The 20,704-nt window shown below is 40.4% G+C and overlaps 1 protein-coding gene across 5 annotated transcripts in view; it reads left to right on the forward strand.

Moving 5' to 3' along the window:
- The window catches only part of MAP2K5 (mitogen-activated protein kinase kinase 5), a 251,876-nt gene that overhangs the window by 59,037 nt on the left and 172,135 nt on the right, over positions 1-20,704 (forward strand). For all 5 annotated transcript variants that reach the window (XM_040969749.1, XM_040969747.1, XM_040969746.1 and 2 more), the window contains exon 8: positions 3,368-3,432. In XM_040969749.1, coding sequence (XP_040825683.1) covers positions 3,368-3,432 — 65 coding nt within the window. The remainder of the gene's footprint in view (positions 1-3,367; positions 3,433-20,704) is intronic.

Raw genomic sequence — 20,704 nt, forward strand, 5'->3', positions numbered from 1 at the left:
GCTGAGCTAATCTGAAGCCAGGAGAATCTTTGAGGTCTTCTACTTGATTCCAAGGACTTGAGCCATCCTCTGCTGCTTTCCCAGGCCACAAGCAGGGAGCTGGATGAGAAGTAGAAAATTAGGACACATACCAACACCCATATGGGATGCCCAGTGCTTGCAGACGGATTGATTAGGCAGTTGGGCCATTGGGCTAGTTCCAGATTTCAGCATCTTAAGCAGTGTCTTAACCACTGCACTAAATGCTCACCCCAAAATCTCTTTTATTTTTTTAAGATTTTATTAATTTTTATTGGAAAGACATATTTACAGAGAGAAGGAGAGACAGAAAGATCTTCTGTCCACTGGCTCACTCCTCAGTTGGCTGCAATGGCTGAGGCGATCTGATGCCAGGAGCCAGGAGCCTCTTCTGGATCTCCCATGTGGGTACAGGATCCCAAGGCTTTCCCAGACCATAATTAGGGAGCTGGATGGGAAGTGGAGCAGCCAGAACACAAAGTGTAGCCCATATGGGATGCTGATGCATGCAGGTGGAGGATTAGCCAGTTGAGCTATCACATTGTCCCCTGGGATCTAATATTTCTAAACATGATTCATTTTTTATTTAGAAGAGAGGTGAGGGAGGAGAATGAGGTAGGGGAAGAGAGCATTTCTGTCCTCTGCTGCACTCCGCAGATGCAGGGCTGGAGCAGGTGCTGGGAATGTAGTCATCCCTTCCTTGAGGTTGAAATCTCATTTCTTGATCTTGCTCGTGTTTACTTCCATTTATAATTTAGCAAGATGCTGGAGAGGAGAGGAGCTGGGACTCAAACCTTGGTTTTCTCATAGCGGATCAGGGTGTCTTTAACACTATCATAACTGCTAAGCTAAACACTCTCATCCTGATTTGTTTTTTAATATTTAAAAATGATCAAGCAGTTCATAGGCCAGACAAAATCAGTGTAACTAAAATACTGTCGAGACATTTTGATCATTTTTTAAATGATACTGTCTTTTTAAATAACATTGGTTCTACAACTTGCTCTTTTAAATCATTGTAATTTTTTCCCCCCCCCTGAAATCTGGTAGTTCCTGCTCTGATGGGTTTGGTCTTGATTTGAGTCCATTTGTATCCATTGTTGTGTTTGCATGTCCATGCAGCAGTCAACAATTGCTCTATCTCTTTCTCTCTTTCTCATGGTTCTGGGTCTCCCAGCCAAGCCCTGTTGTTGAATGCCTGCCCTCTTCTGCTTAGATGGAAATACTGAGAATGCTAGCACTTCCTTTTTCAGCCTAGTGGGTATTAGCGATGACAGGTCTCGGGTGTTGAGATTATTAAGGTGGTAGATCCTCAGAGACACACCATCTCCCTTCCCTTTGACCGGGGCGGTAGTGGACAGCATGTGGCCATCAACCAAGCACCCCACTGGAGTGCCTACTGCTATAGGCAACAGAGCTCCATCCTGCTCACTCTTTGACCTCAGTATTACTAATTCTGAATTGGTGGACTTACATACAGGAGATTTCTCTTAAGGAATTTACCTTTTGCCACAATGAGAGTGCAGCTTGTTAAGCAAGTTAGTGACACAAATTAGGTTGCTGGAGTCACATTTAGGTCATGTCAGGAAATGAACTGAGGGAGCTGGCCTAGTAGCAGGTTTGTTCCCACCAATAGATGTTGCTATTGATGTATACCTTGTTAATCAAAGTAAATCTTGTGACATCTTCCCTAGTTGACCATCTCAAGTGACTTCCTGTGCTGCTTTTCTTAGAATTTATGTTTAGAAATATTTAGAAATAATCTATATTTAGAATTATATAGGATAATGAGACTTTCTTTACTTCCTCTTTGGTACAAGTTAAACACATTAAGATTTTTATTTTTAATAATAGTAATGTAAAGATAGTACAGAACAAGATTATCTTTCAAATAGGGAAATAGTTGCCACCCCTGCTGACTGTGCACATCTCTGTGATTTCTGCAATGACCCTTAATATAGTAAGTAGCTGGTTGTAAATTGCATCAATCAGGTTGTACTACAATTAAATCGGGTGCTGAATTGGCATCTGTGCATTCATCTGTCAATATTTTAGGGATGGGAAGGGCGGCTTGGAAAGGGAGCTGTTTCTATTACTGCATTATTTCTCATTTTGGTGGTTTGGAAGCATCAACTTCAGACATGTTTCGAAGAAACAGGTTACCCTTGAAAAGTGAAGCCTTACTTTAACCAGTTGGTGGACGTTTAGAGTAGAAGAAAATAGGTAAAGCTTTACCCTTACGATCTGAGAGCAAACTATTTTTTGTTAAGTGATATTGAATTAAAAACTCCATCCATTTTTTTCCCATGCAAGGCAGTACAATTCCCTGGAAATTGATTTTTTTTCCCAGGGCTTACTATAGCTTTTCCCAAGCCTTAGTTATTTGGAAAATAACACCTTTATTAAATCCAGCTAGTGAATACAGTTGGCAGTTAATTTTTAAACAACTGGTCCAGTGTGTAGAAAATTACTAAATGCCTTAGATGGAGTCTGACTGGTTTTTAAATCATTTGATAAGTAATTATTTGGGGAGTTCTTAAAAAACTGTTACACTTTATTTTTTGGATGGTAACATAATTCACCTGCTATTCATGAATCCAATGAGCATGGTATTTGTGCCATGACAGATCTTTATAGAATCAGAGAAAATGTGCATGCTGCTTTATATATTAAAGTATAAAAATTATTTATAAAAATTACATATCTATATATTTTTCCTTTATTCATTATAATTTTAGACTGTGTGCGTTGATTTCGTACCTCTCCATCAGCATAATGTGGTTTCTAGCCAGTCGTTACTGAATACAGATTTATCACTAATGAACAACAGCTTTATCTACTCTAGGAAAATCATAAACATTCTTCACTTAGTTTGTGAAATGTTAATTATAGGGTCACCTGAGGAGTCTTCAAAGGGCTGATTTATTTACAGATCATGCCTTAGATTCCTGGGTGTGTGTGGCTGTGTGTGTGTTGTCTTCCCAAATTTGATTCTGGTTCTGTGCAGTGTTCTTTGGTGCTGGTTATGTGCAGTCCTGGAGACAGTTTTCTTATCAGTATCTCTGACCTGACCCTTTTGAGCTATGTTATATCATTCCATTTTGACACCTTTTATCAAACTTTAATGAAATGACCCAGGCAAACAAATTGTCATTAAACTTTCCATCACTTTGTCCCTTGGTATCGTCTTTTATAAATTGGACAGCAAATGTTGTATTGATCTTCTCGTTCTTGCAGCTGAACTTGAAATGACCCAGACTGCTTGTTGTTTATGGCCCAGAGTGGCTTTTCCTTGACATTTCCATCCACGGCATGACACCCTTTTTGTTTTTCTTTCTTTCTCGTGGAGATGAATGAACAAGACATACGGTATCGAGACACCCTTGGCCATGGCAACGGAGGCACAGTCTACAAGTGAGTAGTCAGTTTTGTTTAAACTTTCTGTCCACTAATGCCAAGTTCTCTGTGGCAAAAGATTTTTAAGTGACCATCATTGCTTAGATTTTATTTCTACACTGGACTCCAGAGTTCTACGAGGCATCTATTTTCTCAGAAATTGCCTAAAAAGTGCATTTATATTGCCTTTTTAATATTTCTGCGTCTACATCTCTCCTGGGTGAGCAGTTAATATTCCACCATTAGCAAGTGTACCTTTAACTGGCCTGAAGTTTAATGCATTTTTTTTCTTCTGCTCTTTAACAACTGTTATTATTATTTTTTCTACATTTGCTAGTACCCTGTGCCAGTCCCCTACCTGTTTACAGTTAGACCCAATGGAAGCCGAACCTTATAAATGCCATTGCTTTGGCCTTGTGTCAACATCCTAAGTTATTAAAATGCCTTCTTCCTGTTGAATTTCCTTCTCTCCTCACCCTGCTCCCCTGCGAATGTTTTCACACACATTGATGAATATGATAAGTTATAAAATTCTCCCAAATTCCAGTCCCAGTGATCTTACCCTAAAGGAGTGTTCATTTTCATATTAAAAAATGCTAACCGTAAAAAATAGTTGTCTCGACAGGGGAGCCTTTTTTCATGCAGCAGTGCAAAGTTTAAGCTACATAATGTAATATCTGGTACTTAATAGTCTGCAATGGTGTATGAAACATATTCCACCAGGAATTAAAAAATCCGTACTGTGTAAGAAAGCCCTGAGGGAGCAATAAGGCTCTCCTCCCGAGAGCTGTTTTCCATATATACACTAAGCCTGTGTGCCTGCGTGATTGTGTTTTCACCTTAGGTACTTTAACATTGCTATCAGTGGCCATTTTCAGAGTTGGGAAATAATTAATCTGCCTTCTAATTGGTTACTAATGTTTTTGCAATTTTAAGTTCTGACTAGCTATGTGAATATAGGTAAAAATTGTCCTTCTTGTCCTGTGGCTACAATGGGTGGCATCCTGAAGTCCCCGAACAGACCCAATGCCCCTCTGCAGCCCTGCCCAAGAATTTGGTTTTTCAAGGTTGGAATCTCGTTGGCAACCATCTGATCTAGTTCCGTGTCCAGAGCTTTAGGCCTCTTTGTGGCATTGTTAGGATATGGGTATCCTTGAAGAACGGGTTCCGTGTGTCTGTGTTTTCTTTCCTGTAGATGATTGAGTATTGTGAGTAGTTGATCTGAAAGGGAAGTCCCTCCACTCGAATAATTCAGAGGGATAAATCATAACATGTGTCTTTCATGACATCATGGGCCTTGTTAATGACATCATGTGTGTTTTTTTAGTTCTCCTCCTTGGACCACACCAGCATCTTTGCCATGCAGCCCCTATCCTACGAAAATGGTGTCACTTCCTCTTACTCTCACTCTCTCCCTCATTCTTACATGACTTGAGTTTTTGCCCTGTTTTGATGGTTCTGGGGTTTAGGTACCCTTAGAAAGGAAAGAAGGATCAAGTATGCACAAACGTGGGAATAATATGCCCAAAGGAAAAAAGTGTAAAAATGACATTTTGTTAATGTTGTTTTAAAACTGCCTTAGAACCATTTGGAAAAAAAAAAATGTACCATTTGCAATTGAGCATTTGAAGTTAAGTAGCATCATGCAAATTGACGTTGAGCCACCATCTGCACCAGGCCTGCTCAAGGGCTGACTGCATCCTCCAGAACCACAACTCTACCTGTTGAACAGTCATCGCCCTGTTAGTGTTGTCTTTAAGAAGCATGCTAACACTTCTGCTTCACATGGACCACAACAACCAGGGGAATGTTTGTTCACACGTTCCTTGTACAACCTGTACCGTCTGCTGGAATGGCACAGTGACGTTAGCAACTCTGGTTTTCACAGTGGTGAATCTCAGTATCATGACAATTTAAGAACTCAGTTCATGTGATTTCTTATAAAAAAGAGAAAAATCCATTTATTGCATTGCTCGTGTGATTAAGTGATTTTTAAGAGGAGAGTCCATGAAGGTACTAATTTCATGACTGCCTGACTTTGGTCCTTGGGCTTCCCCTCATGTTGTTATTCCTAAATCCTGGCCTTTAGTTCAGCAGACACTTCATCAAATTCTGTATAAAACTGTTTGATAAGTTGTGATTGAGTTTCTTCTACACTAAGTTTACCTTAATGGTGGTGGCTATAAAAATTATGGCTTTTCAAACAAAATGATTGCATTAGAAACTATGCTACATAAACTAGATGAGGAAAATATTGGAAAAGTCACTCATTGGTAACAAAACTGCTTAGCAAGCCAATTTAATTCTTTTTCTTATGGAGTATATGAAAATAAGTACAAAGCAGAAGTTTAATATTTCAGTCATATTACTTGATGGGACTTTACATTTCAAGGGATATAGTACCATAAGTAATTGCAATATCTGTTGTTTAGCAACTGATACATTTTCATCCTTTATGTCTTGATGATTTCTGTAGTTGCAAAATACAAAGTTCTGCTCCTAGATGTTTAACAGTAATGGATTCTGTGCGTCCTCCCCAGCTTGAGCTGTTCTCTGTATCACCTGAGCAACGTAGGCAGGAATAAATAAATCATAGCACGTGTCTTTCATGACATTCTGGGCCTTGTTCACGAGATCACGTGTGTTTCATAAGTTCTCCTCCTTGGATCACACCAACAATCCTTCCCCCGCAGGCCCTATCCTACAAAAATGGTATATATCTAAGCTTTGTAATCCTACAAAAATATGTGTTTGTAATGCTACAAAAATTATGTATATCTATGATCTAAGAGATATGAGATTTCTTAGATTGGGCTAAATGAATCTTACACTAAAAATCTAACCCAAACCTAGGAAGAAGAAAAGTTTAGGAAAAGGAAATGAATTCATTCTTGTTATGGCCCTATTTCCCAAACTGCTGCAAGTTACTCTAAAAAATGAAATTAAAGAGAGAAATCACATTCTGTTTGCCTTTGAAAGATTCATACTGAATTTCAAAAACTTTAAGAAAGTAGAGAATAGCGTTTGTGTTAAGTGTGGGGATTCTGAGTTTGAACTGCATCTGCCACTAACTTGAGCAAATTGTACAAGGTCATCTGCCTTGATTTACCTCTTGGTGAAATGGAGGTAATAGTAGTATGTCCCTTCTAAGGTCCTGGTGAGGTGATGTGAATCATATAAGTGGTCCATGTAGGGCTTACTGATGCTGTTAGTTTCTGCTAGCGATGGCACTAACAGGACCATGGCATAACACTATACTTCCTACCTTTATTGGCCAGAAGCATCTGCAGACTTTTCACACAATTACAGTTGTGTTGAGTTAACACAAAGAAATTATACATGTATATTATGATGCATACTACATCCTTCTGTGTTTTCTGTTCTCTGCTTTTGTGAATAAGATTGATCGTTGTATGTATTTACTAATTTTTTTAGGTTTTGAGGTATTTTCTGTCCTACAGTTTATTTTCACATTTGTGTAGGACAGCCTACATATGTTGGCCAGTGTGTTTTTCCCCGGAACAGTCGTGGGTTTGCTGTTCTGTGGCCATTAGGGCAGGAAAGGCTGCATTCTGCTTGGCATCTTCCACCCACCCCCCCGATTTTCCCCCTAGGCTGTGTTGTTTCTCAAGATCAGGCAGAATCCATTGTGTTTTCTTGTGTTTTCTTGTGTTTCCTGGTGTAGCCATGCATTCTCAAGGACTGAATTAGATGTTTGATACATTTTGCCTGAAAGGAGAATTAGGCAAAATGGAGATTTTTTTTTAACATCAAGTTGCAGTAGGGCTCTTAAATTGGGTCCTCCCCATATATAGGTATCTTGAGAAGCTTTGTAATTGTTATAGATTGTTCATCAGGAAGAATGATTACATTTTTGTAAATGTTAAGACGTTGAGTATTTTGTTCTCTTGGACTCACCATAGTAATCACTGTGGTCTCTCCTTGGTTAGTATGTCCCATTGAAACTCCGGTGATGAGCAGGCCCAGTGCTGTGATTCCAAAGCCTCTCACTCAGACCCTGCTTCCTTTGCACAGTGTTTACTTCTTAGGATTAAAGCATACTGAGTCAGTTGGCAAAAGTCACTGAAAAATCATCTTTTCTATTTTTTTTTTCCTTATTGAAAATTATTTACCGTAAGACTGAAATTGTCAGCTTTTAGGCCGTACAGTATCATCTCTTAGTATTTGCAGTAGGTAATTTCGACCTCTAGCTCTTTGTTATGGTAAAAAGTGTAAAAAGTATAAGAGTTTGAGTAGAATCTTCTGATATTAAAGGGTATATACTACCTACATGGTGTTTTGAAGATTGGGCACATAGAGTTATTTTATAACTAATTTCAGCAGAACTTCAAGTGGGAAGGAGGTGCAAAGCAACAGCCATCAATGGTGTTGGTCTCTTGCTCCCTGCCTGTTTGCAGAGGTGTTTGGATGGTGGCTTGTTCCTGGCAGTGGGACCCGGAAGTCCTGTGAGCTGTTATTACGTTAAGGGTATTCTGCCCTTTGTGATATGGCTATGGAGGCCAGATCAAATTTCAAATTTGTGTCTTGGGGCTACAGTTATGTAAACTCATTATAGTAAAGTGATTTATTTAATGAAAGAAGCTCTGATAGTCATCCATGTAAAATGAGAAAAGTCGCAAATTGTCTCATTAAAGGCTATTCAGTAAACAAAATCTTTCAAAGCATGAGAGTCCTGAGGGTAAACCCCAGAGTCCTTGATGATGAAAACCCTGGGAATGACAGAGCACCAGATATCTTGGACCTCCTCTCTGGCCAGCTAGCCTGGCAGTGTCAGACCAGAGCCTCAGCTTCTCTAGTGGATGTGGCAGGGACCCCACTGCTTCACCATTTGCAATGCCTCTTGGAAATTACAAATAATTTTTCAAATGGTTTGATATTGGCCTGAGAGTGAAAGCAGTGGTGTGATTTATTTGGAGTTTGAATTTCCAATCAAATGAAGATCCTTTTCCTTGCAGCCAGGATCATAATTTAAACAAGCAAACAAGACATCATTCTAATGCAATATTAAATACTTATGTATGGCTGCATTGTGTTACAGCATCATGTGACAAGCAAGGGTATTCATGTTTTCAGAAAATCAATGAGTATTTGTCAAGTAAAATTAATTATGTATGCTTCCTCTCTCTATATCAGCATCCACAGTTACAGGTTTGTTTCAAACAGTAATGTGCGTGGCATTGATTTGAAGCTAAAGAATCTGCTGGAATCCCTGATTCTTTGCACCTGTCCTACCTTTGCCACCTCCTCCCGCCCCGCCCTGTATTGTGTTTGTAGAACTTCACACACGCTCATATCCATTATGGCAATGATGGATTATTGGCAGCCAGCCAACATGACAGGATGTCACAGGTCACTGAGCAGAGATTTTCAGACTCTGTTTCCACCTGAATTAACTATTATTGGAATAGTTTATTGAGATTGAAGTATTGATCATTTTTTTGCTAACCTTGGCTTTAAGGGAAGGAAAAAGGAGGCAGTGGTGTTTTTGAAAGACACTAAATTTCATTTTAAGAAATCTCATTTGTTTAGCCCTTTCTTCTTTGTATTTTATAGCTCCTATAGTTTTATTGCTTGGAAAAGGGTATCTTGGCTTTGTTTTTATGACAGTATAATTATGCTTCAGAAACGCACTTGATTACTATGGGTAACAAAATTGTTCTAGTATATTGGTTTGGCCAATATTGCTATACAAACAACTTTTCAGTCAATTGAGTCTGGTAAAAAATCAATACATTATGGTAATATTTCAAGTGAGAATTTGCTGAATCTAAGTGTTTAACATCATCTTTTTCCAGGGAAAATGTAATTTTGAAATGGCAAGCCATCTAATATTTTATTTTAATAAAATGCTTTCATTATTGAAAAAAAAAATCCAAAGGTTCTGGCAGAAGTGACTGTGAGCAGGTAGATAGGCCATTCACACGCTTCTGTCATTGTGCATGCGGAGGATTTAGCTTCCTTTGATATCTGTTCTCTGGTTATGTTAGGAGAGCATTCCATCAGGATTTGCTCTTGTCTGAGTGAGTTCTTGCTCTTGTCTTGTGTGAGTTCACATGTTTATCTTGGGGTGTTGAGTGTGCAGGGATGTGGGCACTGCCAGGAGCACTCAGAGAAGCAGTGAGAGAAGAGTGAGGGGCCTGGGAGTTGGGCCTCAGTCCTTCCTCTTTCATGCAGCAGCCAAGTCCTGAGCATGTGCCTGTGTGGAAGGAGGGCCCTATGTTGCAAATGTTGCATGTCGGGGACAGCCCTGCCCTCACAGGATCTGCCAATGGATGTGGAATTTTTGTCCATAGGTAAGCGTAGGACCCTGTGGTGTATCCTTGTGGGACAGGAACCCTGAGGCTGAGGAAGGATCTGGAAGGCCTCATAGAAGAACTACAATTTGAGTTGAGAAATAGTTGCAGGAATTGGCTAACTGCAACCCAACGTGGAGAAAATTTTAACAACTGACTTATAATCGAAGCTTTTCTGTGGATATAGATTTTCTTAGCGTTCTTTGATGGGCTAGATAGTATTGCATGTCTTGACTGCCTCTGGCAGTGGTGCCCTTGGTTGAAGTAAGGCACTGATGGGTGGGTCTACGTGGGTCTCCCCATACAACACGGTTGGGCTCTTCTTCACTGTGGGCTCTAGAGGCTTGAGTGTTTTGTGAATTAAGCTGCAGAGGCTGATTTGCACAGTCCAAGGACAGACGCAAAGTGTTGCTGTTGCTAGGTTGCTCTGGGAGCTGGTGAGCTCTCCCACTTTAAGCTGATGGGTGTGGCTTAAGATTTAATTCCTTAAGACCTAGATGAGAGATGTCTACATAGGGTCTTCCAGTCTGACATTCCTGAACCAGAATCATCCAGTTGCCATAAACACCTTACGTCAGATATGGTTTGGTTTTTTTTCTCTCACTTTTGTCTTACTGAGCAAATGGTGTCAGCAAGTACCAAGGACTGTTCTGAGCACACACTGTTCAGTAGCGAACAGACAAGGTCTGTGTGTTTTTGGGCTCACACTGGTGTCATGAATGGACAGTCGTCTAGGAAATCCTGAAATAGGATGATAAGATCAGATTGTGCAAGTGCCATAAAGACTATGAGAGGTCCCTGGGAAGGGTATCTGAGGAATTGGTGTGTGAATGGAAGGACTGGAACCTCCCATGCAGAAGCAGCCCTCAGGCTGTGTCCAGGCCAGTGTAGTCACAGTGGAGCGAATCAGGACCTGGCCACGCCATGTCTTTTAGTCTTTGACTGGAAGATGTGCTTTCCCCCTCTATTTACCGATGAGAAAAGCTGAGGTTGGAAGGATCTTTTTTTAAAGTCCGTAATTTTTTTTAAAACTGTTTCCATTTTTAAAATTAAATCTTTACATAGTTAATTAGGGTAAAAATGTTCAAGGGCTACAGGAAAGTGGGTAATACTATTATTTCCATATTGTTTCCTTCAGGTGTCTGAGGTAAAGGGGGATATTAAGGGAGAAGCCCCACCCAGTCTCCCACCCATACCAGGTCCCTGATGTGGGGCATGCTCTGAGGATCTTGCTTAAGTGGTTTTGATAGTTCAACAAGGTTGGAAGGATTAAGTCACACACCCGGGGTTAAGTCACAATTGAAATCCTGGTCTTTGGATTCCAAGAGCAGGACCTGGGAAATTGTTTTAAGCCAAGGTCTTTCGGTTTTGTCTTTCACTGTCTGAGTTTCCCTCTTTAATCAAAATTATCTGTGTAGGATATAAATTAATGCATTATTCTGAAAAACAGTGATGCGGCTGCTCATTTAATTTTCAAGCCTTTTTAGTGGATGTTAAAATTGTGCTAAGCTGACAGTTATTGCAGCATGACTTGTAATTTGGTCAGTCCTTTGGGTCCCTTAGCAAAAAGTTAGAATTTAATAATTGTATCCCTAGATGAATTGTATGGTTATGCTAGTAGAGGTGGTGCACTTCTTGATTTAGAAGTTATGCTAAATTTTTAAAACCATTTTGCAGTACTTGGTATGTTAGGAAATTGCATTCTCTTGGTTGGCATATAGCATGAGAAAATATTTGTGTACTATAGCATCTAGGGTATTTACTTAAATTGCTTTTTTCAAAAAATAACTCCCTGGAAATTCCAAGAGGCAGTCATTGTGTATAACTTTCTGCCACTAGTTTTTTCTTCCTTCACTCTGTTCTTAGTTGCTCTGATGTAAGAGACTATATTTCTCTTGAATTACTGCATCACTAGAATGAAACATACTGGGGTCTGTTCATGTACCAGCACTGAATTGGAGGAGCTAAATTAGAAGGAGGAATCGTGATGGAAGTTTAGGTTGTGTGGTAAGCATAAATTCTTTTAATGTTATATGCTTTTGAAATGTGATCCTGTGTTAGGTTGCTCTCTTGATCTCAAATGCTCATACTTTTCCTTGTCAATATTGCAGCAAGAAAAAGTGTGCTTGGTCAGGATTGCTAAAAGTGGAGTTGATAGTTTTTGTTTTGTGCATTCAAATAATGAAAACTGTTAAGACAAAATTAGAACTTTGCTTTAGGGCACAATCAATATAGCATTTTAACAAGCTTAGTGTATTTAGAAAATATGTGTTGTGTACAATTCTCAAAAATACTGACTCCATTACATCTGCTAACTGTAGCAGCAAAATGTAACAATATACTTAGTCAATAAGCATAAAGGTTGGATTAAACCATAATTAAGTTTTCAGAAAAGTTATCTAAAAACTATGAATAAAATATATTTTTACATTGTTTCAGCAACAACATGTAAAGCCAAGGAAATTTATGCAAGTTGGGGGTGGGTGGAGAAAATGTTCCACAGGTTTAGTTGCAAAACGGAGGTTTACTGCAAACACCTTTCCGTAGTCAAGTTTGTGCTATACCCTAAAGTTCTTCTCCCACAGAACACAGGTTTAGATGGCTGAGAGGATGAGAAGGTCCCCTGCCACTTTGGAGATCCAGGAAACGTTGACTTGGCCACAGTATACCAAGGACACTAGACGAGCTGTCTCTGGGACCCGCAGGCATGTTTCCACAGCAGCTATTGTCATGTGCCCCATGTCCTTCCCAGTTACACTGGAGTGCAGGCAGCGCAGCAGGTGTCATTGTGCTTGTTTGGATTGTGAAGGCACTGAAACCTAAAGAAATGAATGGGAGCAAGTCAAAGGATAGGGCTACCCTGGAGTCCCTTTCCTGCATCCTTCCTAGGATATCCCAACATCTGTCCCCGTGAGAAGCTTCAGAGCGTGGATCTGCACAAGCCTAGGAAGTGCTGCCAGCATTTTCTGGCAGATAGATGACAGGTGTACTTGGTGGTGGTGATGGTAGTAGGTGTGAAACACTTTTTCCTTGCAGAGAACCCATAGGAACCAACAGCTGTGACTGATGAGTCCAGTGTCAGACGTTCCTGGGTACCTCTGAGCCTCCAGCATATGATTCTAGGGAAATTGTCTCAGAGGTTGTTTTCATTACTGTGATGTTCCAAGTGCTTGTGCGAGTCTTCTTAGGTCCTCTCTAGAATCTTGTTGCTGTTTTGAACTTCCTTGACTTTGTACAGAAGTTGGTTTTCCTCCTCACAGACCCCTCCCTGCTTCCTCCATCCATGTAACTTAATGTCTGTGCTGCCTTTATACCTTCATCCCCTAACAGGATTGGAGAATGGCAGCTTCTCCTGAGTCGTATTGGGAGATTCTGTAAAAGAAAACATTGCTGAGTTTTCGAAGAAAAATAGTCTAACACAGTGTATTTACTTGTGGAAGTCATCAGAGAAATCTTTTGAAAAAAAAATAGTGTTGGAGTTGGCTTTCAAGTGCACATATTTTCCTTCCGTCATTCTCATGTGGTCTTCATCATGGTGACACTGTGTCTCGTGCAGGCAAGAGGCTCAGATTCCTTCTTGCCACTAAAGTTTACGGCCCCATGGTAGCTTGTGCTGTTCAGTGCTTATGTTAAAGGAAAAAGTCTCTCCTGCTTTATTTTGACCCTAGTCATGATATGCCCACTTCTTCAAGTCCGTGATACACAAAAGTGCACAAAATGAAGATAAAGTGCCTGGCTGCCGCCTGACGACAGCCATTCCTGTGCAGAATGGTCGCTGCAGTGAAAGGAAGTAAACGAATGGACAGCAATCACAGCCTCGTTGATGAAACTGTTCAATTAAAGCACAGGCATTTACATGGTGTAATTTCCCTAAATTGCCAATGAGCCCCTTTAGACACAACCAGTGTTCAAATTGATTTCAGCATTGATTTTGGCTGAAGCTGATAAATTTCTGCTTGTTAGTTAAAGTAATTTTGCAGAAGACTTTGTACTGCAGTATTGAAGTGTTCATTGAGCTGATGGTTAAAAGAGGAGTTATTTACAGAGGCCTCTACTGTTGTTCTGAGATGGGACAATTCCCCAATCATCTTTTACTTTTAATTTTTTAGGCTTCAGGATACCAATCAATAGGTGATTGAAACTGATTAAAACTTATCCAACCAGCTGCCTATGGCAGTTTAATTAGAAGCTGGATGATTCTTAAATTAAAGTTGTCTTATTTTCACTGCCTAGCCATCTTCCAGAAGAATAACGGACTAACTGTGCTGAGCACTGAAAGGTGTGGCCTAGCAAAGGTGGCTCGCAAAGTTAAATCCTCCCACAGCTATTCCAAAGGACCTCAAAATATATTCAGAGCTTTTGCTTTTATGGAGATTAGAAGTAGTAATATGCTTATTTGCCAAGAGATTATTATCCCTTGCCAAGGGATTTTTCGCCCCCCAGTAAAGGCATAACCTGCATTCTAATGTATGAGAGGCTAGCTGCTTAGGCTGTGCATCATATTTTGTAAGCAAGATGAATGCTTGAGCTTATGTCTGAACCACTGAAGTGCAGGATGAAACTGGCCATCCTATTGTCTTGTGCTTGTCTCTCCTGGAAGCCGTCAGCTTTGAATTGATATGTTTTATTCTATTTTGAGGTCTTGATTACAGTAAATTGCCACTGAATGAAAAACAGATATTTTCATGTAATCCCATCTTGAATTTTGAATGATATTGTGGGCAGAAGAAATATTTTCTGCTTCCCTCCTCCCCCAAGCTTCCCTGTACTCAGGGACAGTTTCTTGTTTTTTCTTTTTTAATGAAAATGGGCTAATATTTCCGTCATAGGGGACATATCACATCTGGTACCACAGGGAAGAAGGGGGATAAATGGCTCACTTTCCAGAGGTGCATTTACTCTTTGACCCACTGGGGTGCTATTTAGTGTTACAGAAGAGGTAATTTAGTCAATTGTACCCCAGTGGCCTGAAAAAGTTAATGCAACTCTGAAAAGTGAGTCATTCAATCGATTTTCCCTATTGCTTTTTAAAAGTCACCACTGACCGTATCCGGAGAACTTTGGCGACGATTAGAGGTGTCTGTTCTAGCAGCCATGGGTTTACGTTCTCACACAGAGCTCGTCAGGCTGTGCCCTGCATCCGGCTGCTGAGGATGCAGCGCTTGTCACGCAGGAATCCCCACACTGCTGCTAAGCCTCGCTGAGCCTGAGCCTTGATTTTCCTGTTTATGAAAAGTAGGGAATAATGGTAACATCTGTCTTGCAAATTTTTGTGGGAAATATTTTAGAAAATATAAAATACAACAGAATACTAATAGTGGAAAGAGGTTTTCTGAAATAACCTTCTTTATTATCTGATTTTAGAAAGTGGTCTACTGTTTACCAGGAAGCTGTGAACAGACATAGCTGGAATCAAGCCATTTGAGAAGCGTTTCCCTTGATGGGATCCTGGGTTTCTCTACCTGTGCTGCCTAACCACTCCATTCATTTCTTTCACTCTCACCATTAGACTTTATATTTCTTGCCTCTCTGTGTTGCCCATCATGTCCTCTCAGAACCTTTGATCTGCAGCTCCTTGATCTCAAAGGTATTTAGGCCGTATATTAAAAGACATTACTCTAGCTGATGTGGGGAGGGCTAAAGGCTGGCATCAACTGACAGAGGAAATTTGGAAGCAGAGCTGACCATGTTGAGGCAAGGCTGGGAGTAAGAAGGGGTATATGACCAGAGTGGGAAGAAGAATAACATACAGGATTACGTCAGTTTTGCTCTGAGGAAAATCTTCCTAACCTGATCAGATCACCCACTCATATCATATACAGGGTCTATTTAGGATCTTTTGTACAACTAGTATTTTGAAATTAGTATCTATAGCGCAATCATGTTGTTTGGGTTGTCATTTCAAAGCAGCCTGGAATCCTTGTTGCTGATCCACAGATATTTTGCAATCAGCAGTCAAACATCAATGAAGGGCGGCTAGGCAGAAGGAAGTGTGGCCTAGACCGCTATGTGAACTGGTACAGTTTACATAAGAGCTTCTTTTTACAACTGCTGTTTACTTTGGGTTTTCTGTTTTAACAGCTAGAGCCCGGCTAATGTGTTTATCTATTACAGAAGGCAACAACTGTCAGTGTTGATTTCACTGAAGCTATTTGATTTTCCCTCTATGGATGGCTATGTTAGTATGTGATATGGTACTGTTAAAATCCCAGAGCTTGACCACTGGCCGTAAACACTGTAGTAAAATCTACCCCTTTCCCCCAAAAAATCTACCAAGTGACTAAATCTCTGAAAAACAGTGAAGCAAAATTTTCGTTAGCTGAACAACAGCTAGTTTATATTTGGTTTCAGAAAGCGTGTCATTACATTGGAAGAGGACCTCCAGAGGATTTTTAAATGAAATCTCACAAGATAGCAGAAGATTGCTCTATTTATATGTTTCTGCATGCTCACATGTATTTCTGCACTTGACTTTTATTCAGCAAAAACAATGCTGTTCGGTCTTGGCTTCAGAACGGCTCAGCCATGCAGCCCTTGGGAGCAGTGTAAGGCAGTCAGCTTTCGGGTTCCTGCTTTAAGTAGCAGGCTCAGAGTTCATGGAGCTTTCCATAGTGGACCAGTTCATTTCTATCATCTACTCTCTTTTTGTTTTACTTTTCTTTTATGCCAAAGCGGTAAAGTCTTTGGAGTGGAAAAGACAGCAAGTGAAACAGACTTCCATCTTGTTTTTCCCATTTTATGTAGAAGCACAGTTACTTTGTTGTTGTTGTTGTTGCTAAAGATTTATTTATTTATTGGAAAGTCAGATATACAGAGAGGAGGAGAGACAGAGAGGAAGATCTTCCGTCCAGTGAGTCACTCCCCAAGTGAGCGCAACAGCCAATGCTATTCCGAAGTCAGGAGCCAGGAACTTCTTCCAGGTCTCCCACATGGGTGCAGGGTCCCAAAGCTTTGGGCCGTCCTCGACTACTTTCCCAGGCCACAAGCAGGGAACTGGATGGGAAGTGGAGCTGCCGGGATTAGAATCGGTGCCCATATGGGATCCTGGCGCTTTCAAGACGAGGACTTTAGCCGCTAGGCCACGCTGCTGGGTCCACTTTTTTTTTTTAATATCTTTTTTTTAAAAGACTTATTTATTTTTATTGGAAACGCAGATATACAGAGAGGAGGAGAGACAGAGAGGAAGATCCTCTGTCTGATGGTTCACTCCCCAAGTGACCACAATGGCTAGAGCTGAGCCAATCTGAAGCCAGGAGCCAGGAGCTCTTCTGGGTCTCCCACCTGGTGCAGGCTCCCAAGGCTTTGGGCCGTCCTGGACTGCTTTCCCAGGCCACATGCAGGGAGCTGGATGGGAAGTGGGGCAAGGTGAGGACTGTAACCACTACGCTATTGCGCCAGGCCCAATATCTTTTAAAAAGAAAAGAAATAGCATCTTTGAGTGTGGAAATTGATGGTCGATGTCATATTGACTTTCATGAATGCCAGATTTTTTGGTAAGCAGATTTATTAACTGAATCTGAGTGTAGGTGATTCTTGAGTAGTAGTGAGAATCGGAAGAGTTGCATAGCTCATTAACGTGCGTAGCTCAACAAGCATTTCAGTTTAGACAATGACTTGTCTTCTCCCAGTCCGCTGTTCTATCATAGTGAATTAGATCTTGAAGAAATTTCTCTTTTGCCTTTTTTTTTTCCCCTCTCTCAAAGCATTCAGAGAATGGGAATCTGGGTTGTCCCAGAAGGTGTGAAATATTAGCCTGCAGTGGAAGAGCTTGCTTCATTATTTGGGAGAACCATTATTTTCTCTTCAGTGTGCTGATAGCCACAAGTGCATTTGTCTTTAACTTTTATTTATTTGGAAATAAGCCTTTGCTTGCCTTTCTTGTTTCCTACCTATTCAGTAAGAACGTTAGAAAGCAAAATAAACACCATCACCTTCTTTTCTGTTTGCCCAGAATATGAGCATCTCTTGTTAATTACTGCTTATTTCTGAAGTAAAATCCTGCCTGTCACTTTCAATATTTTAGTGAGTGGATCATTTTCTTAGGTTTCCTGTCCATTTGGAGAACTTTCTAACCGTTGATAGCACCCTGTCAATAATTCACGGAGCAATTGTCCCTCTTTTCACTAACCTCCTTTCAAGTATGTTATATGAGATGTAGGGCCCAAGTCAGTGGCATTTAGTTCACGTGGCTTATGAAAGAAATGCCCCGTGATCTTCAAAGGGCGGTGACAGGACTGGCGTGTCAGGGTTCCTCCTCTGCCCTTGTGATTAAAAGTCATTGCACACGCAATTACTCTTGAGATCTTTTCAAGAGAAAAAAAAAGAGCTATGTTTTCCTACTTATTTAAATGTTGTTTTGCTAAATCAGGTGACATTTATCACATATCATGTTGTTAGTTCCACTGAAACTGGAACTACATATCTGGTCAAATCATAGTTCAGCACCCCCATTGCGAAACTGGATCCCGTGTCACAGACGCCAGAGAAGCACAGATGCTCCCTGTTCTAAATTCTTTGTGTTCATAATTTAAAACCGTTTGATTGGAAAATGTTCAGAAATTAATATGCAGGGATGTACTATAGAAATTAAGTGCCTACTTTAATTGTATGAGATTGTACACACTTTTATCAGAAAATATATGATCACCTCCAGGTTATTTGTTTTGTGAACAGGAGTCAGCTGGGATAATTCCTTTTTCTTTTTTTTTTCCTTTGTTTCTCTTAGAATTTGAAATTCTAAGCATAATTTTAGTACACATGGTAAAATGCAGATGCAGTTGGTTTTGCACAGGGTGTAAATTTGTGTGGGAGTCCAGATGTTGGAACATGAGCACAGGTGGTTTCCTCCTGTGGATATACTTTCTTTTTTTTTTTTAAGATTTATTTTATTTTTATTGGAAAGGCGGATATACAGAGAGGAGAGACAGAGAGGAAGATCTTCCGTCCAGTGATTCACTCCCCAAGTGAGCGCAACAGCCAATGCTATGCCGATCTGAAGCCAGAAGCCTCTTCCAGGTCTCCCATGTGGGTGCAGGGTCCCAAAGCTTTGGGCCGTCCTCGACTGCTTTCCCAGGCCACAGGCAGGGAGCTGGATGGGAAGCGGGGCTACCGGGATTAGAACCGGCGCCCATATGGGATCCCGGGCGTGCAAGGTGAGGACCTTAACCACTGTGCCATCGCGCCGGGCCCAGGATATAGGACTTTTGAATATTTTGTTTTCAGTTTTCTCTTTCCCTTGCTTAGAAATGCAGTTTATTCTAGTTTCTTGTAGACTAGAATTTTCAGTTGCACATTTCCAAAACCTTGGTCCTTCCTTTTCTTCTCAGATTGTATATGAAAGTCATGCAAGTCTTAAAAACACTTGTAACCATCAATAAAATATCTTCATTCACTCAATGAATATTTTTAAATGTGTGCATGACAGTGTCACACACTGGACTTAGAGCAAGAGAACCCAGACCAAAAGGCTCTGTTTTCATGGAGTTCCATTCTACTGGTAGGAGATTAGTCATCAATTAGTAAACTCTGTTGGGTGTTGATAATTCTATGAAGAATAAAGAAGGTAAAGGATGAATGGGATGTTTACATAGGAAGCTCAGAGCAGTAATGCTGCACCTGAAGTAAGTAATAGAGCAAGCCAAGTTGCTGTCTATCAGAGGAAAAAGTCCAGGATTCAGGAGCAGGTTGAAAAGCTCCAAGTCTTTAGGAAGTGCAGATTGAGTATTATGGTTGAGGGAAATTGACTGAAGCCCGGATTAGTGAAGTAACTAGGAGGCACATCATGAAGCACTTATCAGGACTTTTGATTCAGCAGTAAGAAATCTACCCATGAAAAGCAGATGATTGTAATAGCTTATAAGATTATAGAATTAGCCAACTGCATGTTGATTTTTTTTTACGAACCATCCACGTGTAGACTTTTTTTTTTCACCCCAAAGCAGTAATCATTTATCAAATATATTATGAAGCACCTCTAGTGGGTGAGGACTTATGCTAAGCATAAGGAATGCACAAAGATTCAGATATAGTCCTCTCTTGTATGGAAGCAGGCACATAACCAGTTTTCTGCAGTGTGCCTGGGGTTACCGTAAAGTAATTAAAGTCTGAAACTTAGGCGAATTCTCAACATTGCACTTTAGAGTATATAAGAGTGGATATTAAAAGAAGATATTTGTAGGGTTGTTTATAGTTTCCTATTTATTAGCCCAGGGAGAATGACAAATTTACTGTCTCACTTAGCAACAACAACTTGCCAAGTGGAATTTCTGCTTAGATGAGTACCTGCATGCATAGGCATTTATCACGCCTATCTTGAGTATACATGACTTACTGTTGAGAATGAGAGGGAAATATGAAAATGAGAATCTGAGTCATACTTGTCATACTTGTAGCATCTAAGGATGCTGCAGTTCTTTGCTTTGTAACTCGGTACCACTTAAAGCCTGTCTAAAGTTAGTACCATGTCCTCACGTCAGTATCACTTCACTGAATCCTCCCAGCTGCATAAGGTATGGATCATTTTGCTGACTCCAGCATTGAGAGAACAGAAACATGCTGAGGTTTTAGCAAGTTATGTGGATAAGAAGTGGCAAGGCGCTGAGTAAGACAGGCAGCTGGGCAGTGACTTGAGATCTCTTGGTTGCTCTGCCCCAGGCATAGCTGGGCAGTAATTATAGAGGGCTGTCTTGCCTGGAGAGATGTGGATTTGATGGTTCTTAGCCTGGGTCACATAGGTCTGTACCTTTGTAAATTTTGCCTTTCATGTTTCCTTGCCCTAGAATACCCAGTAAAAAAAAAAAAACCTTAAGCATCACTGTGCATTTTGTTGAGGTCCTAAGTTAAGTGTGTTTTGCCTTAGTTCTTGTCTTGACTTTGACACTTGCTGTGTGAGCTTCAATGAGTCATTTAACCTAGCTTTGGGTGTTCCCATTGTTGAAGAAGATTTGACTAGAGAATGTTCTATATTCCTTAGATAG

This window comes from Ochotona curzoniae, unplaced genomic scaffold (assembly GCF_017591425.1).
Source record: "Ochotona curzoniae isolate NIBS_2020 unplaced genomic scaffold, NIBS_Ocur_1.0 scaffold_4701, whole genome shotgun sequence".
Lineage (NCBI taxonomy): Eukaryota > Metazoa > Chordata > Mammalia > Lagomorpha > Ochotonidae > Ochotona > Ochotona curzoniae.